The 22,794-nt window shown below is 47.6% G+C and overlaps 1 protein-coding gene and 2 non-coding genes across 4 annotated transcripts; all 3 read left to right on the top strand.

The window, feature by feature from the left end:
- The first annotated feature begins 3,238 nt into the window (after window positions 1-3,238).
- TRNAE-UUC lies at window positions 3,239-3,310 on the top strand. Its single transcript has one exon. It is a non-coding gene; the product is annotated as a tRNA-Glu (tRNA).
- A 61-nt stretch (window positions 3,311-3,371) lies between these two features.
- Window positions 3,372-3,443, top strand: TRNAE-UUC. Its single transcript has one exon. It is a non-coding gene; the product is annotated as a tRNA-Glu (tRNA).
- A 3,122-nt stretch (window positions 3,444-6,565) lies between these two features.
- Window positions 6,566-20,798, top strand: EIF3D (eukaryotic translation initiation factor 3, subunit D). Of its 2 annotated transcripts, none has more exons than XM_010860544.1 (15): window positions 6,566-6,719; window positions 9,063-9,195; window positions 9,467-9,512; window positions 10,663-10,799; window positions 12,036-12,121; window positions 12,683-12,755; window positions 13,551-13,660; window positions 14,411-14,543; window positions 14,944-15,091; window positions 15,717-15,847; window positions 16,995-17,080; window positions 17,173-17,302; window positions 19,524-19,666; window positions 19,929-20,212; window positions 20,653-20,798. In XM_010860544.1, the coding sequence occupies exons 2-15, from the start codon at window positions 9,073-9,075 to the stop codon at window positions 20,664-20,666; spliced, it is 1,644 nt and encodes a 547-aa protein (XP_010858846.1). In that variant the 5' UTR covers window positions 6,566-6,719; window positions 9,063-9,072; the 3' UTR covers window positions 20,667-20,798. The 2 variants fall into 2 exon arrangements, with proteins under 2 accessions (XP_010858846.1, XP_010858845.1); XM_010860543.1 differs by having other exon boundaries at window positions 6,567-6,719; window positions 13,548-13,660.
- Window positions 20,799-22,794: the final 1,996 nt, after the last annotated feature.

Raw genomic sequence — 22,794 nt, 5'->3', positions numbered from 1 at the left:
TCTGGAATTTGATGTGTCCCCAACTCATCAGCCACATGTTTGCAGACAACCAACTAGTGACTCTTAGAAAAGGTCAGCTGACATCTGCGGCAGATTTTCTGCTCCCATGATGATCACAATAGCATCTCCACATGCTCTTCTAGAATCTTGTGCCTTGACTCTGGACAGGCTTGGGACTCACTGGGAACAAAGGGAGGGATGGAACTGGTGCTACGTAACTTCTGAGGCTTCAGAAGTTACTTACGTAACTTAGGGGCTTCCCTAGTAGCTCAGAGGGTAAAGCATCTGCCTACAATGCAGGAGACCTGGGTTCAATCCCTGGGTCAGAAAGGATCATCTGGAGAAGGAAACGGTAACCCACTCCAATATTCTTGCCTGGAGAATTTCTCCTCCTGAGGATCCGGAGGGCTACAGTCCATGAGGTTGCAGAATCGGACACAACTGAGCAAACATACACACACACACACACACACACACACACAACTTCTGAGGCTGGATCATAGAAGGCCATGCAGCTCCCAGCTTATTAGTCAGAATGTGTGCTCTGGCAGTCTTAAGCCCCCTGTGACTAGTCTGACTGGTCTGAAGCCACCATGTCCTGAGGAAACCCAAACTCTCCATGTGAACTCACCACACAGAGAGACCCTGAGACTAAATGGAGAGAAAGAAAAAGAGAATTGTCTAGCCAGCTCCCCGCACCTCTAACCACCTGTCTGAGACACCCAAGACCAGAACCACCCAGCCAAGCCCTTCCTCAACTCCTGACCCACAGAAGCGAATAGAGAATATAAAAGGATTGTTGCCATAAACCACCAAATTTTGGATAGATGTGTTCCACAGCAGCAGGTAACCAGAACAGAGGCCAATTTTATTTCCCTTTCCCCTACGGTGATCCTACCTTCTAATTTGCAAGGAACAGTTCCAGTTTACGGCTTTTGCCTGGCATAAGTATTGATAACAACCCCTTTCTCTCCCCAAAGGGCCCTAAGTTAGATGGTAAATGATATGGTCACCCACATTTGGCCAAGTTCTCAGAGTATACTACAGAGGCTCCTTTCACCCAATAAACATACAACCCCAATGAAAGCAGGGTATCTACTCCACAAACACAGCTTTAAGACAAGCCCAGGGTTCCCCCTCCTTTCCACCATATTGCTGTCTCTATTACCTTCCCATGGAGAAATCCTGGAACTGCTGCTGATATCCAGGACAGGAAGTGTCTGAATCAATCAGAGAGACCAGAGGCAAGAGACATGGGAGGAAGGAGAAAAAGAAAACCCAAACCTCAGGGAAGGCTTTCTGCACCATCCTGTAAAGGATGGAAGGGTTTTCTTTTAATCAATTTTTTAACTAAAGGAAATTGCTTTACAGAATTTTGATGGTTTCTGCCAAACATCAACATGAATCAGCCGGAGATGTACATATGTCCACTCCCTCTTGAACCTCCCTCCCGGGATGGGAGTTCATAAGGACACAAAATTGCTCTCAAATCTTGGGGCAGTCATTTGCTCACGGAGCCAAACACCCAATTGCCCAGAGCCTGTTTCTCCCCACCTGCATGAATGTCTCAAAGAACACTTAGAAAGCATAAGAGATGATTGTTTTAAACACTAGCACATTGCCTGGCATATAATAAGTACTCAATAAATGCTAGTTCCCTTTTTAAAACATTGGAGGTTCCTATTAGACAAGGCATTTGTCTTATCTGAAAGGGACAGGACAGAACAGCACAAAAGGCCAAGGAGAAAAGAGTAATAATGGTGCCTCCTGCTTCTAGACATGACATCAGGGTATGAATATGGAGAGGCCAGCAGGCCTACTATGGATCTCCACTTTTTAGTTTAGAAAATACTTTTGCAGTCACTCACTCATCTAGAAGAGACGTTCTTTGAAGAATCTTACAATGGATTGTTATAAATACAGGGTCCTGCTGCAAAGTGGTGGCTCTTACAATGCAAGCTGAATAAATGATCTCATACTAATTTTGATCTTTTTATACACTGATTAGTCAACAAATGCTTACTGGTCACTTGCTGTATGTCAGACACTGTTCTAGCAACTGAGAACACAGGCCCTTCCCTCACCCCCTCAGGTGCTCCACACATGAGTCCATATTGACCCACGGCTGGCCTGGTCCCAGCATCCTTGTGTCTGCTCAAGAGTTATCTCCCCAGTGAGATCATCTCTGATCATCACTTCTAAAATGGCTGCATCTTCCTCCGTCCCTCCTCACCTCTTCCTCTGCTTCATTTCTTCATAATTCTCATCATGTGCTGAAATATTTTTGCCTCCTTGTCTAAGCTCTGTCTCTGCTTCTAGAGTGTCAGCTCTGGGAAGCAGAGGCTTTGCTGTCCTACCTAGAACAGTGACTGGTGATCCATATTTGGGGAATTGTTGAATGAGTGGATAGGGGTTTTGTGAAAATTAAATGAGAAAATGAATTCAGCACATTACCCCGGGCACATAAATAAGGATTCAATTAATGTCAGTGTACTGAATATCAATAGTAAGTTGTAATATGTGCTACACTATAAGGGGAGATCTAACTTTTGCTGGATTGCTTGGATCATGTCTTTTGTTTTCCTCTTCTTTTTTTTTTTCCTGTGGGCCCACAGGCCATCTGCTGCAATCTCGCTTTTGTGTCAGAGTTTAATCATCTTTTCCATTTTGGCCGTGATGTCCCTGCCCACCCCAGATGGAGAAGAATTTGGAGAGTCTGTCTTATTCTCAATACTGGGTCCCTGGGCTTAGGTGGGAGATCCTATCTAAATTCCTCCCCCAATGGACACCTTTGCTGCCTCTTTCTGCCTACCCAACTCTTGAGTCTCCACAGGCAGTAGGGATGACCCTCCTTTACATTAAATCAGGTCATGACCTCCCTCCTTCCCTCCCCATTTTAAAATCCCTCAGTAGCTTACTTTTATCCTGAGGATAAAATCCCATACTCTGTTCCATGGCCTGCACATTTCTAAATGGAAACTTCCTTTTTCTGGGTCACACCCAGGCTTCTTCCTGCTTGAGACCTTGCTGCCTGCTGTTCTCTGGTGCCGGGAATACATCTCCCCTACATCTTCACTGCCTGTGTCCACAACCAACCACCCCTCTGGGTAGCCTTGCCCTGTCCTCATTCACTCTCTCGCTTGCCACGTGCCTGGTACTATTCCAAGCACTTAAATTAACTCATTTAATTCTTTCCACAGCCCTGTGGCATTAAAAAAAAAAAAAGCATGATTGGGGCTCCCTGGTGGTCCAGTGGTTAAGACTCAGCACTTTCACTGCTGGGGCCCAGGTTCGATCCCTGGTCAAGGAACTATCCTGCAAGTCATGCAGCATGATTGGAAAAAAAAAAAAAAAAAAAGCATGATTGGGGCTCCCTGGTGGTCCAGTGGTTAAGACTCAGCACTTTCACTGCTGGGGCCCAGGTTCGATCCCTGGTCAAGGAACTATCCTGCAAGTCATGCAGCATGATTGGAAAAAAAAAAAAAAAACAGCATGTGAGCAAGAGCAGCTACTGCTGCTGCTACTGCTAAGTCACATCAGTCGTGTCCGACTCTGTGCAACCACATAGACAGCAGCCCACCAGGCTCCCCCATCCCTGGGATTCTCCAAGCAAGAACACTGGAGTGGGTTGCTATTTCCTTCTCCAATGCATGCAAGTGAAAAGTGAAAGAGAAGTCGCTCAGTTGTGTCCGACTCTTAGCGACCCCATGGACTGTAGCCTACCAGGCTCCTCCATCCAAGGGATTTTCCAGGCAAGAGTACTGGAGTGGGTCGCCAGTGCCTTCTCTGGAGCTAGAGAAGAGTGAATATAAAATGGCAGGATATAAAGATGATAGAAAGCTAGGACCAGATAGGTCATAGGAAGACTTTCATATTTTATTCCAAGTATATAATGGGAAGCTACTAGAAGGTTGTGAATAGATTGCTTTGATCACCACACAAAGAAAGAACCCTAGAGGAACACAAGTGGACGCTGGGGGCCCAAGCATGAGGCTGAAGATGGTGAGGGCAAGTGGTGGCATTTACCATGGTTCATTTTTTGTTTCATTTCTGGACATGCTGTGAGGTTGCAGGATCTTAGTTCTCTGACCAGGGATCAAACCCACGCCCCCTGCAATGGAAGTGCAGAGTCCTAACCACAGGGCTACCTGCAGATTCCCTCAAAATGTATTCTAAAAGAATAAAGAGGACTTGCTGAAGGATTGAATGCGGTGGGAAAAGGAACTACCAATGACGACTACAAGGTTTTTCAATAAGCATCATCCACTGGGTACCGTGAACAAAAATTAGGGAAACTGGATGATGAGTGGATTACAAGAGAATTTATAGAAACAGATGCTGCTGTTAACATTTTCATTTTATACATGAATAAGGTTTCAAAGAGATCAATTAACAAGCCCGAGTTTGTCCAACTGATAAGTGGAATTCCTATTTTCACATACATATATTTTACCCTCACAGCACCTCCTTTTCTCATCTTCAATTTACAAATAAAGAAACTGAGGCCCAGAGATGTGAAGGCTACGCTGCTAAAGTGGCAGAGCCAAGAATAAATATCAGCTCTAACAGCAAGTACATTTTCCAATAAAGGAGACAGGCCAGGAGACTGAAAAGGAAGCCTAGGAGACCAGGTAGTAAAGAATCTTGAGGTTTGAACACAAATCTCGTGCTCAGATTCTTTCAAATGTTTTGAAATTCCCCAATACGTGAACCGTGAACTTCCAGATGTTCAAGCTGGTTTTAGAAAAGGCAGAAGAACCAGAGATCAAATTGCCAACATTCGCTGGATCATAGAAAAAGCAAGAGTTCCAGAAAAATATCTATTTCTGCTTTATTGACTACGCCAAAGCCTTTGACTGTGTGGATCACAAGAAACTGTGGAAAATTCTGAAAGAGATGGGAATACCAGACCACCTGATCTGCCTCTTGAGAAACCTATATGCAGGTCAGGAAGCAACAGTTAGAACTGGACATGGAACAACAGACTGGTTCCAAATAGGAAAAGGAGGACGTCAAGGCTGTATATTGTCACCCTGCTTATTTAACTTCTATGCAGAGTACATCATGAGAAACGCTGGGCTGTAAGAAGCACAAACTGGAATCAAGATTGCCACGAGAAATATCAATAACCTCAGATATGCAGATGGCACCACCCTTATGGCAGAAAGTGAAGAGGAACTAAAAAGCCTCTTGATGAAAGTGAAAGTGGAGAGTGAAAAAGTTGGCTTAAAGCTCAACATTCAGAAAATGAAGATCATGGTATCTGGTCCCATCACTTCATGGCAAATAGATGAGCAAACAGTGGAAACAGTGTCAGACTTTATTTGGGGGGGGGGGGGCTCCAAAATCACTGCAGATGGTGACTGCAGCCATGAAATTAAAAGACGCTTACTCCTTGGAGAAAAGTTATGACCAACCTAGACAGCATATTCAAAAGCAGAGACATTACTTTGCCAACAAAGGTCCGTTTAGTCAAGGCTATGGTTTTTCCTGTGGTCATGTATGGATGTGAGAGTTGGACTCTGAAGAGAGCTGAGTGCCGAAGAATTGATGCTTGTGAACTGTGGTGTTGGAGAAGACTCTTGAGAATCCCTTGGACTGCAAGGAGATCCAACTAGTCCATTCTAAAGGAGATCAGTCCTGGGTGTTCTTTGGAAGGAATGATGCTAAAGCTGAAACTCCAGTACTTTGGCCACCTCATGTGAAGAGTTGACTCATTGGAAAAAACTCTGATCCTGGGAGGGATTGGGGGCAGGAGGAGAAGGGGACGACAGAGGATGAGATGGCTGGATGGCATCACCGACTAGACGGACATGAGTTTGAGTGAACTCCGGGAGTTGGTGATGGACAGGGAGGCCTGGCGTGCTGCAGGACAAACTCCGTAGGCTGTTTCCAAAAAGACAGCACAGTTGCCATCGTAGGAAGGTGGTTCCTGAGTCGCCACTTCAGAATCACAACCAATTAAAATGCAGGTTTCTGGGCTCCAGCTAAGCCACGCTGGTATAACAGTCTATGGAAGAGGACCCGGAATCTTCATTTTTCAAATTAGCACTCCAGGAATCTTTGTCAAACAAGAAAGTCTGAGAACTGCGGAGCTATGGTTTGAACACTGGCAGCGACCCCCAAAACTAGTAGTCTGATCTACTCAGGTGACTTTGCACCTCCTGGTCTGTTTCCGAAACCGCTGAAGGCTCAGTGAGTAGCCACAAAAACCTGCTTGAAAGACTCGAACTCCCCCTAACGGTGAAACTCGAAACACACGCTCTTTTAAAGAAGGCAGGAACCGCGGGTCATTGTGGGATACAGAGTGGCCAGAGCGGCCCGCAAGGCATTGTGGGACATCAGCCAGTCTCCGCTTCCAACTCCAACTCCAAGGCCGCCACGTTTCATGGAACTTGAAACTCTCGGAGTGTCGCCGGATGCCCCATGACGTAACTGTAAACATCCTCCGGTGTCTATCAGCCTCGAAGGCTAAATAAGAACACCGCGAAAAGAACAGTGACGAACTTCCGGATATGCCTTCGCTTTACGACTCCTGCGTTCCGCCGTCGAACCGGAAGGAAGCCAAGAAGCAATTTACGACACCGTCGATCGTGTTTACGGTACCGGCCGCTGCGCGCGCGTCTTTCTTCTTTTCCCGGTTCCCCGGAGCTCAGGCAGTGGCGCGGTATCCGGCCTAGACTATCTCTCACCATCGGGGCCGGTTACGGCCGTTACAGGTAAGCAGCGTATTCCATACGCTTCCGCGGACCTCCAGAGCAGAGTTGGGCTGCTCCTGGCCTTCGGGAGCCTACCGGAAGAGACTTCCGTACGCCCACAACTGCCTTTCTGTTCCTGCGTTGGGCGGGGCAGGAATCCGCCTTCGGCCCCCCCAGGTCCGACCCAGTGCGGGGCAGAACCTGTGGTTGAGGTCTCTTTCCCTGGAGTCCGCTTAGCGGCCACCGACGGTCTGTTCTGATGTGAACGTGCCATTAACCCCGCTGAGTCTCAGGGTCTTTTAAAGTGCCCCACGGTTCCCTGAGCTTCTAGAGAGGGCTATTGGGTGTGCCAACCTGAGCGATGTTCGGCCCTGCTCTGAAGAGTTCGGTCTAAATGTTTCTTTTCCTTGCTTATGAATTGGAAGGCTGGGATGTAGTTGGTTGATCTCTGATTTGATACTAACCCCCCAGGAATTGGCAAACGATCTGCAGTGGCTGCGACAACGTGCCCAGTACATGGCCTGCCAGCCACAAGGCTCTCCCTATGACTGTCCTGTTGGTGCCGCCTCATCCTGTATGTGTAGCCAGTACAGCTGTCACTCCGTTTCAACTGAAAGATTTAGTTTCCCCTATTGGTTACATTGTGCTCTGCCTACATTTTATTTTACGCGTTGAAACCCTTCCACCGCTTTTAAAGTGTGTTTGGAGATATCTTATTGTGTTATTGATATGATCTGAAACCCAGGATCTTTTCAGGCTGCTGTCCAGCTGTAAAATAATGGGAAGAGTGTTACACTTAAGACAGAGGACCCTAGAAACCAAGTCTATCTTGAAATGATGAGATCAGCTGCTTGATTTGGCTGAACTGTGTAGTTTTATATCTGAAATGGGGGCCTAGGGGTTTAGTGGTGTTGCATCTGACATGTTGTAGGACCCTGGTAATATATAAGGGTGTATTGTTTTGAGACCACCACACTCTCCCTCAGTCTGCTTCCTGTACTGTAATTTAAGTTCAGGTGGGAGGATGGGGCTTCCAGGTTCATGCCCTTTTGGATCACGCAAGTGTCACCTCTAGGAACTCTCCCCATCATGGGAAAATGAAGAGAGTTTCATAAGTTTAGTATCCTTTGCTCTTTGCTCCCCAGACTCTGGAAATATTTGTGTGGTGAATTTTACCCTGGGAACTCAGCTTCTGGGCATTTTCAGGGGATTAGAATGGATGATAAATGCATGAGTTTTGGGTAGGAATTGTTTGGCAGATACCTGTCTGGAGCCCCTGGTTTTTACTCTTCCTGAGAGGAGTACTGGTGTTACACAAAGTGTGGACTCTGAAGCCAGTTTCCCAGGGTTCAGATTTTCATCCATTAGTGTTGTGATTTTAGGCGATTTCTTGATATCTCTGTGCCTCAGTTTTCTTATCTGGAAAATGGGGCTAATACTGGCCCTAACTTGGGAGGAGATTGTTGAGAGGAGTTAATGAATTAATGTGTGGAAAGCACTAACAACATGCCTGGTACTCATAATGTTTATGAACATTGGCTGTGTTCAGCCACTTTCATGACATAAGGCTTCAGGTGGCCTCCTCAACCTTCTGCTGGACTTTCTGCCTGACTCTTATGCCCTGCATAAGAATTTGCACTGACAACAGAAAATTGGAAGAACAACAAAGGAAGGTTGCATTTCAGGATATATTCATGGACCCTTGTTTTTTCTCGGCACTGTGTGTAAATGTATTTTTGTAAGACTGAGTAGTAAGTGTCTTGCATTTTACAATGGAACTATTTCCACATATGTTAACTAATATATACGGTTTTCACAGTGATCCTCTGAGGGGAATAAAACAAGGATCTTATTATTTTTTCAGGTAAAGAGACTGAGGTTTAGGGGAATTAAATATCGTATGTCTGTTGAAGGTGTGAATGAGAACTGGAACTTGGTTATTAAACTCAAAAAAAAGTTAATTACATTTCATCAAATCTGTAAGACATCACTGAATTCAAGAAGCACAATTTCTTCATGTAACACTAAGAAAGAAAAGTTGCCAGATACGACATGACACCTCATCAATTAGAAGGTGCAGGTTCATTTCAGAGATAGTACAGTAGAAAAAAAAAACAGTGAGATATGATACATAAATCTGGTTAGCAGTCGTCTGAGTTTTAAGTATTCACAGTATTATTTACAGGAAGATGTTAAGTGGAGAGCAGCTCAACAGTTGAGGCTTCTGTTTTGTGTTTTGCTTTTTTACCTTTATCATTCATGTATTAGCTTACCTCAAATGGAAGACTTGTGGTTTTTTGTTTTGTTTTTTTTTTTTTTTGAGGCTTTTCTTCATGGAGTTACTTTGTTATTTGTATTTTTAAGGTTTTAAAAGATGGCAAAGTTCATGACGCCTGTGATCCAGGACAACCCCTCAGGCTGGGGTCCCTGTGCAGTTCCGGAGCAGTTTCGGGATATGCCCTACCAGCCGTTCAGCAAAGGAGATCGGCTCGGAAAGGTGCTTGCCTGTCAGCAGGGTCTGAATCTCTTAAAGCTGCAGCTGATGCTCCAAGTTCATTTTAATTTTATTCTCTCAAAAGGATAATGGTTATAAGCTCTGGCTACTTCCAGTAGTCATAGGAGAGCTGGGCTCTTACAAAGCTATCGTGAGCCAGTCTTTCTAACACTTTGTGACACCGTGTCCTCACTTGGGAGGAGGGGGTTTCTGGGTCAACAGAAACTTGCCTGGTTGACGCGTGCTCTCTGCCTTCCCTTGTTGTGCTCACTAGGTTGCAGACTGGACGGGGGCCACATACCAAGACAAGAGATACACGAGTAAGTGTTCTCCGCCTGCCTGCCTACCCAGGTCAGGCCCTTGGTGGATTGTTCGTGTTTCTAGTAACCTCCACCTGAAAGCATTCTAGGATGGGAACGAAATGGTGATAATTCATAATTTTTAGGGGCCTATTATGGACTGTGGAGACAATCCATTTTTTGTAAATAGCCTCAAAAGTTAGACTGTTCAGCATATTATAGTAGGTTTTCCCCCCTACTTTGGGGAGCCATGGCCCCTTTTACAAATCTGGTGAACATATTCCCATTTTGTATTTCATTACTTGAGATTTACTGAGCCTGTAAGGCCAGTCAGTGGATCCCAGTTTTAAAACTCCTGGTTTTAGGATCCTAATAGAAGTTAGTTTTTTCCTCTGTACTAGTCAAGAGAGCTAGGAATGGCTCTCTGGAATACTGAGTCAAAGACGATCTGAAGTCTGAGGTCAGCCAGAAAGCCAGTCCTAGCCCATTAGCCACGTCTGCCTTGGGCGCCAGCTGGTGACAGTGATGACGTGTGTAACCGCCTGCTTGCCTCTCCTGAGAGAGTAAACTGTAACTCCTGTTCTTACAGAAGAAGGCAGAGTGCAAAATGGGCTTGTCTTGAATTCCTCAGACTCTGTCTTGACTTAGAAAGTTCTTTGGATCAGAGCTTTTTAAACTTGAATGTGCATATTAATCTGCTGGCTGCTGCTACTGCTAAATCGCTTCAGTCATGTCCAACTCCGTGCGACCCCACAGACAGCAGCCCACCAGGCTCTGCCGTCCCTGGGATTCTCCAGGCAAGAACACTGGAGTGGGTTGCCATTTCTTTCTCCAGTGCATGAACGTGAAAAGTGAAAGTGAAGTCGCTCAGTTGTGTCCGACTCTTAGCGATCCCATGGACTGCAGCCTACCAGGCTCCTCCGTCCATGGGATTTTCCAGGCAAGAGTACTGGAGTGGGTTGCCATTGCCTTCTCCATAATCTGCTGGGGATCTTATTAAAAGGATGGTTCTTACTCAGTGGATCTAGGGTGGAGCTGTGAGTCTGTACATCTAAAATGCTGCCAGCCGATGGGGTGGCTCCTGAGACCACACTGTAAATATCAGGCTTTAGACTACTATGTACTTAAAAAGTCTGTGGGTAGTGTTACATACTGTCACGTTTGCCTGCAGATAAGTACTCCTCTCAGTTTGGAGGTGGAAGTCAGTATGCTTACTTCCACGAGGAGGATGAAACTAGTTTCCAGCTGGTGGACACAGCGCGCACACAGAAGACCGCCTACCAGCGGAATCGAATGCGATTCGCACAGGTAAGTCAAGAGCCAGCAGTCTGACCATCTTGGGGCTGTCACCTGGTGCTAAAAATGGTACCATGTGAGTACTGATGAGGGGAAAGCATGTTACTATGGGTATCCTAATGAATCCCATGATATATTATGCGTTCCCAGGTCTCCCAGTAGTAAAGAATTCACCTGCCAAGCAGGAGATGCAAGAAACACAGGTTCAATCCCTGGGTCAGGAAGATCCCCTGGAGTGGGAAATGGAACCCGCTCTAGTATCAAGGGAGCCTGGCAGGCTGCAGTCCATAGGGTCACAAGGAGGTAGATACGACTCAGCAGAGCTGAGTGAATCCAAGTAGCTCTTTAGTGACAAACTGTGCTAAAGTAAACGGGTACCATGTCCAGGAATGCCTTTAAACAGTTCAGCTGTCTGTTGACCAGTAGCTAGGACATCTGTGCTAAGGATGGCTGTTTGTGCTGGATAACCATGTGCGTCAGTGTCTGTTGCCTCGAATAATTGCTGTGTCCGGGATTTACTGAGTAGATGATCCAGTTGGGCTAAATCTTCTCACATAAAGAGGCAAACTCAGCAACTCTAATAAGAGCCAGTGAACCTGCCTCAGTAAAAGCATGGATATGAGTCTAAGCTAATTCAAGGTACAAACATTTTTATTGTGCTTCAGTACAAAAAACCAGATAACTGCTTTTTTTTTTTTTTTAAACAAATTGAAGGTTTGTGACAGCCCTGCATCGAGCGAGTCTTTCAGTTCTATTTTTTCAACAGCATTTGTGCACTTCATGTCTCTGTCATAGCAATATTTCAGACTTTTTTATTATCATATTTGTGATCAGTGGTGTTACTAATCGCTGAAGGTGGTTAACATTTTTAGCAATAAAGTTTCTTTCTAATGAAGATATATACATTGTTTAAGACATAACAGTGTTGCACATTAGTAGACTACAGTATAGTGTATAGTATTTGTAGCATAAATTATAGGCACTGGGAAAGCAAAACATTGTGTGACCTGCCTCATTACAATACTGACTCTATTGTGGTGGTCTGGGACCAGACCCAAAGTATCTGGGAGGTAGGCCTGTGCTTACTCAACCTAAAAACCCCAGGTGTTGATCCTGTAAAAGCACAGAGTGAAATGTGCAACTGGGCTGCTGCATCCTAAACTCACTCTAACAGCATCCCATTAGGCACCACCAATTATCAGCTGAATGTCCCAGGATTTTAACATGATGTTTTTTCCTGATTCCTAGCGAAATCTCCGCAGAGACAAAGATCGACGGAACATGTTGCAGTTCAACCTGCAGACCCTGCCCAAGAGTGCCAAGCAGAAGGAGAGGTGAGTTGCCCATCCTGTTGGAACAAGTTATTTTTCCAGGACTGACCACACTGCTGTCAGGAAGCCAGAGCAGAATAGTCATCTTCTTCCCCAGTATTACGAAAAACCAAAAAGCCTCCCCAAAGCCAGTTAAGCCACTATTTCAGCCCTGGTGTCGTCTTCCAAGAGCTGGTCATGGCAGAGACCATGGACAGGAAACTGCTTGCACTGGTTGTGAGCACTGACTGACACGGAAACAAAGGCAGACAGGAAGTGACCCCAGAGCTTCACCTAGACGCAGGGCTTCTGTGGTGCAGCTCCCGGGGCCCATTCACACCGGGTCCTGTGAGTCCCTGGAGCTGTGTAGGACAGTAGCCTGCCCGAACTGAGGCTGCCAGAGGACAGCCTCTAGAGGTGGAGTGGTATATACTGGTCATATACTGGTATACACTGGCATATTGGGGGCAATATGCCTCTCCTAGCATGTCTAGTGTGTGCTGTTTTCGTCTTGGTTTTTGTTTTTTCTTAAGCCTCTACTTTCCTTAAAAATCTGTACTGAAAGCAGTTTTCCTATCTTTCCAGAGAACGCATACGACTGCAGAAAAAATTCCAGAAACAATTTGGAGTGAGGCAGAAATGGGACCAAAAATCACAGGTAGTATATCTGTATCAGAATTCTGTCCAGGAATTTGATTTTTTTGGTTGGTTTTATAACAGCATTATTGAGGTTTTTACTTCTCATACTATACAATTCACCCATTTAAGATGAACTCAGTGGTTCATAGTTTATGCACGGAGTCCTGCAGCCATTACTGTGGTCTGTGTCAGAATGTTTTCATCACTACAAAAAGCCCTGTTCCGGTCAGCCGTTTTCCTCGGCCCTAGACCGCCCCTTCTCTGTGTTCTGTCTCTGGATTAATCTCTCCTGGACATTTCATATAAATGGAACCAGAGCAGAATGATCTTTTGTGACTGACTCCTTTCACCAAGCATCATGTTTGCAAGGTTCCTCCATGTGGTGGCCCATGTCAGCACTTCATCCCTCTTGATTGCCATGTTCCATTACATGGATAGACCACGTTTTGTCTGTCTGTTCACCATTGATAGACATCAGGGTTTTTACTTGAGGGTATTGTGCATGGTGCCACCGTGGACATTCCTCTAAAAGTGTTTATGTGGACGTTGTGCAAGTAGAAGACATGTGTAAGCCAGAGTAAAGGTGCAGTTGTGGGAGTTACATTTGCTGGACTCAGTGCTTGCTGTAGCAGCAAGAATAACCAGGTAATGACATGGGAGAAATGCAGAGGAGCTGTTAGAAAACAGCCAGCCTGTCGTATGACTGTTCTGGATATATTTATTGAATACAAGCCCTTCATACTGTTACCTGCCTTTTGCTTATGTTTCGCGCTGGCTGTCATTTTCCCCCTCCAACGGTTTTTCCTGACAGAAGCCCCGAGACTCTTCGGTGGAAGTCCGCAGTGACTGGGAGGTGAAGGAGGAGATGGACTTCCCTCAGCTGATGAAGATGCGGTACTTGGAAGTGTCAGAGCCCCAGGACATGTAGGTGGCATCTTTTCCTACTGTCCATCATGCTCTTAATGTGTGTGAATGTTGGTGATGACTGTTGGCCTGAGCCCTAGCATTTCCAAAAATATTGCCTAAGATTAGCGGACGAGCTTAAAAAAAAAAAATGCCTGTGGCAGGAAAAGCAGAAAGAAGTTTACTGAAGCTAAAACTTCAGTTCTCTTTCAACTTCCTGGCATTGTGAGCAAAAGGAAAATTAAATTATAGGATTCTTGTTGGGAGAAAGCAGAAAGAAATTTCCTATTATTAAAACTCTAGATTTCTTTCAGCTTCCTGAAATCCTGAGCAAAAGAGAAGGTTGGGTTCTTTAGCTTTTTGGGCAGAAAGAGAAAGATTGCAGTTCTTCAAGAGAAGTGACGCTTTTCCTGATGTTTCAAAGAACTCCTTATCTCAGAAGGCCAGTGGGTGGACGTAACTTAGCGGGAGCTGGAGCATCAGCCAGGAGGCAGCCTCCTGCTGAGGGCTCTGTCACTGCTCCTCTCCCTGTCTCTAAAGTGGGGCGGGGAGTGGAGTCCTGAGCCAAATCACTTGTGGTCACCGTTGGGTGGAGCCACTTCAGGACCTGAGGGGGCAGGCCCTGCATGAGCTCTGAGAGTCCAGTCAGAGACTGTTTTCATCTCTTGTGTTAGACTTTTGGATAAGATTTTGGATCCCATGGTGTAACAGGGAAGAAGTAGGTAGTCTTGCTCCCCTTGACTTAGCGTGTGTTGTGTGCTCTCCCCTCAGCGAGTGCTGTGGGGCCCTGGAGTACTACGACAAGGCCTTTGACCGCATCACCACGCGGAGCGAGAAGCCGCTTCGGAGCATCAAGCGTATCTTCCACACCGTCACCACCACGGACGACCCCGTCATCCGGAAGGTGGGCACCCCTGCCCCGTGCCCACCTGAGGGGAGCGCTGCAATACCACCGCTGAGGCCTCAGAGAGAGCAGAGATGTGGCGAGGGGGTAGGGGGGTGTATGAACCGACCAGGCCTCAGATGCCCCTGTAGATAAGACTCATGTGAATCAATTTAGGATTAGGTGAAAATGAAGGCACTCTGCTGACCGGACCGTAAGTGTTGGGGTGTAACAGGTGGTCAGGAAACTGCAGTTCCTTGGACCCAGGATACAAATTTGCTGGCTGGCTTGCTGCAGCCTGGCTCAGACAAGCAGAGGTGTAGGTATAGGTGTGAGGGCTCCTTGCAGACAAGTCCTTCACCTCCTGTGAATGGGCAGGTGAGCCCCAAAGTAGCCCATCTCTCTGCTGTCCTCCTTGCAGCTGGCGAAGACTCAGGGCAATGTGTTTGCCACCGACGCCATTCTGGCCACGCTGATGAGCTGCACCCGCTCTGTGTATTCCTGGGACATCGTTGTCCAGAGGGTCGGATCCAAGCTCTTCTTTGACAAGAGGGACAACTCTGACTTTGGTAAGAAGCCTGTCTAGGAACAACACAGAGGCTCTGAGTGTCCTTGTTGGTCCAAAGCCATTCCCAGGTACAGAGAATGGGTAGAAGTTGTTCTGTCTCCCCACGAACACCAACAGCCATGTCAGAATCCCCCTCAGCCTCCTCAGAGATAGAGGAAGGGGCTGTCACTGCAGTACCCCTGTCAGGCAGCAGCATTCTGAGTCCTCGCGGCACCCGAACACCGTGTTTCCACCCATTTGAGTAGCATCTTCCTGACCTCTGTCATCTGTCCATACCCCCTTTAGTATGTACTTGACCTTTTTCTTTGGACTGATGCCCTTTTTACTTCAGCATATTTATGAAGGAAAAAATGCACATGTACCATACACATGTGTATGTACACACACACGTTGAATGAAAACCAGGTCACTCAAAAATAGGTGTGGTTGTGACAGAATGTAATGTTAGTATCTCAGGTTATCCAGAAACCCGCCCCACCCAGCCGCCCTCAGAAGACCCAGGTTAGCAGATGGCGGTCCTCTAGAGGAAGGGCCTATGTTGTTTGAATCACCACATCTCCCTAAGGGGCCCTACGCCTCTTTGGTGACTGTTTCATGGGTGGGTGACCATGCTGCCGATTTTGCAGACCTTCTGACAGTGAGTGAGACAGCCAACGAACCCCCTCAAGATGAAGGTAACTCCTTCAACTCACCCCGCAACCTGGCCATGGAAGCAACCTACATCAACCACAACTTCTCCCAGCAGTGCTTGAGGATGGTAAGGTCCTGGGAGCACTCAGTTCATCAACCCCAGTTGCTGCCTACTGAGCATGTACTGGGTCGTCAGCTCTGGGTTGTGGGATTAGACAGGACAGACGGGGGTCCCTGCTTGTCACAGAGGAGATCTCAGCTTGAGGTTAGAGGTCAGAAGGCCTGACTTTGAGCCCTAGATTCACCACTTTTAGCTTTGTGGTGCCAGTCATGTTTCTTCTCTGAAACTGTTTAGTTGCTAAGTTATGTCTGACTCTTTAAGACCACATGGACTATAGCCTACCAGGCTCATCTGTCCTTGGGATTTCCCAGGCAAGAATACTGGAGTGGGTTGCCATTTCCTTCTCCCAGGGATCTTCCCGACCCAGGGATGGAACCCACATCTCCTGCACTACAGACAGATTCTTTACCCCCTAGCCACCAAGGAATCTCCTCTGTAAAATTAGAATACTTGAATAATATTTGTCTCATATAGATACGTTGTGAAGATTCCTTGAAATATATGACCAAGACACCCTTGTGCACAGATACAGCTGCATTTCTTAGGAGCTGGAGATACAGCAACCAGCCAGCCTAAGTGCCTGCCCTTAGAAAACTTTATAATGGAGGGGGAAAGATCTTCCCTGTAGCTCAGATGGTAAAGAATCTGCCTGCAATGCAGGAGACCTGGGTTGGATCCCCGGGTCGGGAACATCCTCTGGAGAAGGGAACAACAATCCACTCCAATATTCTTGCCTGAAGAATCCCATGGATAGAAGAGCCTGACAGGCTGCAGTTCGTGAGGTCGCAAAGAGTCGGACACGACTGAGCGACTAACACACAATGGAGGAGGAAAGATGGTAAGCTCAGGATACGTACATGTTGTGACAAATGACTGTGTGTACCTTGGAGGAAGACATAACAGGAGGGGGCGCTGTTGCTAGTTAAATAAGAGACTAGAAGCTCGTGTTTCACAAACATGAGCATAGGGTGAACGCGAGCTGTTACCTCTGTTGTGACCCACGGGGTGCTCGCTTGGGCTCGGAAGTGTGCCCAGAGCCCCATCGAGCTCTAGGGACCCAGGCAGGGCTGTGACAGAGGAAAGGTGCTGGGTATGGCTGATTGCCTTGGCAACGGGTTGGCGCTGTCTCATGACACCTGTGTCATTTTTACAGGGGAAGGAAAGATACAACTTCCCCAACCCCAACCCATTTGTGGAGGACGACATGGATAAGAACGAGATTGCCTCTGTGGCGTACCGGTATGCCTCCTCCCTAGTGCCCCCGCCCTGTGTGGGTGGTGCATCTGGACCCAGGGCCTCAGGTGACCAGAGGCACTCCTTCTTCCTTGCAGTTACCGCCGGTGGAAGCTCGGGGACGACATCGACCTCATCGTCCGCTGTGAGCACGATGGCGTCATGACTGGAGCCAACGGGGAGGTGTCCTTCATCAACATCAAGACCCTCAATGAGTGGGACTCCAGGGTGAGGCACGCGGGACACCGTGTCCCGGGCTGGCGCCTGCAGCCTGTGTCTCTCTTCCCCTTGCCTTGCTTACAGAGGTTTTCTGTCTTCTGAATTTTCCCCCTACTTAGTTCCACTTTGAGGAAGAGATCGTGTGTGCGGGTGATTACCTTTCCTTTGTGTTTTCTGTCTCTGTCCGTTCCGGCCTCCCTTTGGCTTCTGCCCTCTGCAAGTGTGATTTCAGTCTCTCCTTATGAGCTGGGCTGGCAGCTCTCCTTTTGGACCTGTTGTTTCACTTACGGCAGCCCCTACCTGGTTTTCAACCTTTTGGCACCCTTTTTTCAACTTTGTCTCTTACTGAACTCAGATTATCCCAGGTTTGGCTTTTCAGGAGGGGCATCTTGAAAGAAATATGCATCCTTCGTTTTTCCTTCTCTTTCCGTTCTCCCAGGCTAGTGTGCCAGGATGGGGCTGTCATCCTTTCTGAAAGTACCTGGCCTACACACCTGAATGTAAAATGTGTGGCCATGCTCCTGGTCACTGGTGTGTAGAATAAAAGAGTCTTGGTAGGAGGACAGCAAGGCCAGGCCTGTGTTAATGAGGGTCCAGTGAGATGGAGGTCAGGGGCCATTGTGCTCTGCCTGCGTTAGAGCCTAAGGATTAGCATTCTGGGCACCAGGTTTCACTCCTCAGGTGTTCTTTAGCTTCTGTCACCTGCTGAGAGCACCCTAGAAGGTTTGCTGCAAACTCAGCTCTGAACCAGTGGCCTGCTCTTAGCCTCTGACCACAGCCCCCCAGGAACATCGTCCTGTGTGACGGCACCCTCTGCTGCTGCCATAATCTGGTCCTGCACGCTTCTCAGCTGCCTTCACATTTCCTTTGCTGTTTCCCTCCTTTTTAACCCCCCAGTGGCACCTTCTCTTAGGGTCAGTCCCTTATGCAACTCTTTTGCCACATTCACTTCTTTATACTGTGTGTGGTCCACTCAGATGGTCTGCCTATCTTAAGGGACCTTGATTCCATCTGCAGAATCTCTTTAGACACAAGGTAGCATGGAGAGGGCAATGGCACCCCATTCCAGTACTCTGGCCTGGAAAATCCCATGGACGGAGGAGCCTGGTGGGCTGCAGTCCATGAGGTCGCTAAGAGTCAGACACGACTGAGCGACTTCACTTTTACTTTTCACTTTCTTGCATTGGAGAAGGCAATGGCAACCCACTCCAGTGTTCTTGCCTGGAGAATCCCAGGGACGGGGGAGCCTGGTGGGCTGCCCTCTATGGGGTCGCACAGTCAGACACGACTGAAGCGACTTAGCAGCAGCAGCAGCAGTAGCAGCATGATCCTGGGTAGTTATGCTCAGGGTTCCCCCAGACTCTGGGATAGCAGATGCAGCAAGAGCAGGGCCACCAGGGACCATCTTAGATTTAAGCCTAACCCCAGGCCTCTTCCTTGAACTCCAGAAATGATTCCTGAAATCTCTTCTGACTCCTGGTCTATCATTGTTTTTGTTTTGGAATTTTTTGGTGGTGGTTTTTTCTAAAACACTTTGTCATTCCAGTGTCTTCATTTGTCATTCCCTCTGGCTTGACTGTCCATCAGTGTCATTTCTCCTGCTCTCTTAGGCTCAGAGCCTCAAACATCTCCTCCTCCTCCTTCTCTGCACCCTTGAATTCTGCTGTCAGGCTCAGGCTGTCTACTTGCCCAGCCCTGGGTTTCACTGACATCACCCTAGTTCAGGACCCTACTCATAACGCCTGTTATTTTGCATTTGTCTCTTAACTGACCTCCCTAACTCCCTCTCCATCAGGTCAGACCTACCTGACCTCCCCTCCCTCTGCGGGCTTCCACACTAAACCAGTCTGTCTCTTCCCTGTCCCTCTCAGATCCCCCTAACTCCAGCTTCTGCCAGTATTCTCCACGGGTGAGCTGTCACACTCCCTTGTGAAACTCTCTCTCCACACCACATGTGATAAACATTTGTATGGCACTTGTTTCTAACATGTGTGCGTATGTGTCCTGGTCTGGTTGAGACCTTGTAAAGAGAGGAGTTACAGTTTGCTAAGCACCAGCTGTGTGGCAGGCTGTGCAAGAGAGGGATGGATGATGTCTTCCTTCTGCTCCACCTGTGGGCTTTCCCCTCCCTGGTTAAGCCCACTAGGGAACTTCTTCTCTACCAGAGGGGCCAGTAGTCCATAGGCAGCATGGTGCCTTGGCACCTGTAACTGGGGCCCTCCTCCCACAGCACTGTAACGGCGTTGACTGGCGACAGAAGCTTGATTCTCAGCGAGGGGCTGTCATTGCCACCGAGCTGAAAAACAACAGCTACAAGTTGGCCCGCTGGACCTGCTGTGCTTTACTGGCCGGATCTGAGTACCTCAAGCTTGGGTGAGATTCCTGCCCAGGAGCCGGGAGCTCATCTTCGGAAAGGAGGGGTCTTCGGGTTAGGAGAACAAGGCTGCCCTTTTCTCCCTTTTCTTGGGACAAGCACGAGGCTGCCATTTAACTGATAACTCAACCCCAGGCACAGCTGTGCCTCTGTGCCAGCGGTCCCCACCCTAACACTGCCACCCGACACCCCCCAGTTGCGTGTCCCGTGCCACATGGTCTGTGCCGGCGTGCCCCACCCTAACACTCCTTCCCCTGGTAGTTACGTGTCCCGGTACCACGTGAAAGACTCCTCGCGCCACGTCATCCTGGGTACCCAGCAGTTCAAACCCAACGAGTTCGCCAGTCAGATCAACCTGAGCGTGGAGAATGCCTGGGGCATCCTGCGCTGCGTCATCGACATCTGCATGAAGCTGGAGGAGGGCAAGTACCTCATCCTCAAGGACCCCAACAAGCAGGTCATCCGTGTCTACAGCCTGCCCGACGGCACCTTCAGCTCCGATGAGGACGACGAGGAGGAGGAGGAGGAGGAAGAGGAAGAAGAAGGTGTGTAGCAAGCCTCCCTCAGAAGTCTGGCGTGAGCTGTGGGCTGGTTGGGGCTCAAGCGCTGCAGCCTCAGTCCTCTAACCTCAGTGGAAAACTCCAGGAATTCCCTGAGGCTTCACTTGGTATGGCATTCAGTCTAGTTCCAGGAGCCATTTCCAGAGCCTTTAGAGCACATGATGGGGTTGGCGAGGAGAGTTAGGGCAGGAAAGAAATGTCTAGAGGAAGGTCTAGAAGTCCCTGATACTAGCCAGTGGTCCCAGGGAGGAATGATGCTCCAGGTTCATGCTAGGCCTTAAATCGTTCTCTCACTTGCTTCACTGGTTGGTGACTGAAGGAAATACCTGGTAGTCCTCTGAGGATCTGAATGGTTTCACATCTGAGTGAAAGTGTTGAAAATCATAAGCAGTTCACCAGTTTGATGTAACCTTTGTATCTTTCAGAGGAAGAAGCCTAAACCAGACGGTGATGTGGAACTGGCATCTGTGATTGCTTCGAGCCTGGAGGACCCTGAATACCTAGTAGGATGTGTGTCTGATTCTTGCTGTCTGAAGCTAGGCCATTGAAATAAATTCTGTTTAGTCCCTTACCTTCATCTGTGCCTACGTTATGACCGACAGCCCTTCTTCCTTCTCCGAGTAGCCCTTCAGAGAGGGAGGGTGAGACGCAGCAGAGTCTCTCTAGAGTTCATAATCTGGGTTCCCTCCTTTGTTCTCAGCATTAGTGGTTTTACATTCCTGCTAGAAGGTGAATGCCCTTGGGTTTTTTGTTCTTGGAACCCCTTGAAATTATCCTTTCCCAGGGAGTGAGGTCCATTGTGAGGTCCCCATAGGAAGTCAGTTTCACAAGCACAAGCTGGCTACATGCCAGACCCACCTGCCGCCCTGAGACACACATCACTGTAAAGATGAAGCGGGGCAGTCTTTGAAGCTTGAGGTGAGGTCGCTGCTGTGAAGGAGACCGCTTCAGAACATCCTGGTGGATGTTCCACAGGGTGTTGATTGTAATGGTTTGTATAAACTTCCCTGATAGCTCAGTTCGTAAAGAATCCACCTGCAATGCAGGAGACCCCAGTTCGATTCCTGGGTCGGGAAGATCCCCTAGAGAAGAGATTGGCTACCCACTCCAGTATTCTTGGGCTTCCCTTGTGCCTCAGCTGGTAAAGAATCCACCTGCGGTGCGGGAGACCTGGATTTGATCCCTGGGTTGGGAAGATCTTCTGGAGAAGGGAAAGGCTACCCACTCCAGTATTCTGGCCTAAAGAATTCCACAGACTGTATAGTCCGTGGGTTCGCAAAGAGTCAGACACAACTGAGCAACTTTCACTCTCACTTGGCGTGGGCTAGTGATGTGATCTCAAGCCGGCACCCTCAAAGCATGGTGTCATAAACAAATATCTCATCCTGACACAGAACTGTGATGCTGGTGGAAGTGATGCCATTATACAGATGAGAAAACTGGCTCCACTTTTGGGTAGCCATCCTAAATTTAACAATTTTGATCAAAATGATTGAGCCTCAGAAAGCAAGCAAAAATGTATTGGACTTCATTGTCCAAGTTACTAGGAAAACCGTATTAACGTCTGCTTCTTGGGGAGTTCGGTGTAGGTGGAGTCTTAGAAAATTCACATTATAGTGTGACAAGTGTGGGGTTTCAAGGTCAGGCTGGTACTCCCCAAGCTGAACCCAGCAGAATTATCTGGAACAAGTGGCCCAAAAACATCTTAACAGCAACCTCCACCTGCTTCATGTCTTTCATCTGTCCTCTACTTCCACCAACTTGATGGCTGTAAATAGCCCTGCCTCAAAACGGAAGCATTCTACAGTGCAGGCTCAGCCTAGTCTGAAGGCCCTGCCATACCTTATCAGGCCTAATTTCCCAGTACAAGATAAGACCAGCAGTTTTAAGTACTTAATTATTTGTCCACACCCATTCTCATGATCATCGTAACTACTAAGAAGTTGACCTCCCTAGCTTCATTTTTGGTTAGGTACTTTTGTCTGCTTTCAGTGTTTATTCATCAAATTACTAAGGGCCTCCTCTATGTCAGATACTGATGGAAGCCCTGAGGTCACTATAATGATTAAGATTCATCTCTGCTCTAACAGGAGCTTTTCTCTGATGCTAATAACAGCCTAGAAAAAAATAGATAAATGGCATTCCTAAGGGTGTACTTAGGTCTGAGAGCTCAAGAAAGACTTTGTAGAGAAGTTTCAGTGATGAAAAGCTGGAAAACCAGTGTTTTTCCAAACTCACCATGGCTGCCTTCCCACTGGAACCCTCAGCCCCATCTCACAGGACTGCTTAACAGCTCTTGAATTTCTTAGTTTATTCATAGATGCACTGTGTTCTGTGCAGGTAAATCTCATTCAGGATTCACATTTCACCTCGGGAAAGCCAGCCCCGCTCATCCAGTTCACTTTAATGGGGTGCAGGGTCACCCAGTCATCCTCTATATTGCCTCCACTTCAGCCACAGTTGCTGAGCATGAGCAGTGGATTTGGGCTTAAGTGTCTACACTGCTCTGTCATAGGGCCCTTTGTTTACAATATTACCAATGATAAGATAAAAATTTCCATTTTAAG

Source organism: Bison bison, unplaced genomic scaffold (assembly GCF_000754665.1).
Source record: "Bison bison bison isolate TAMUID 2011002044 unplaced genomic scaffold, Bison_UMD1.0 scf7180017864468, whole genome shotgun sequence".
In the NCBI taxonomy this organism is placed as follows: Eukaryota; Metazoa; Chordata; class Mammalia; order Artiodactyla; family Bovidae; genus Bison; species Bison bison.
Note: the sequence above shows the minus strand (reverse complement) of the source record. Positions and strands in the feature narration are given on the sequence as shown.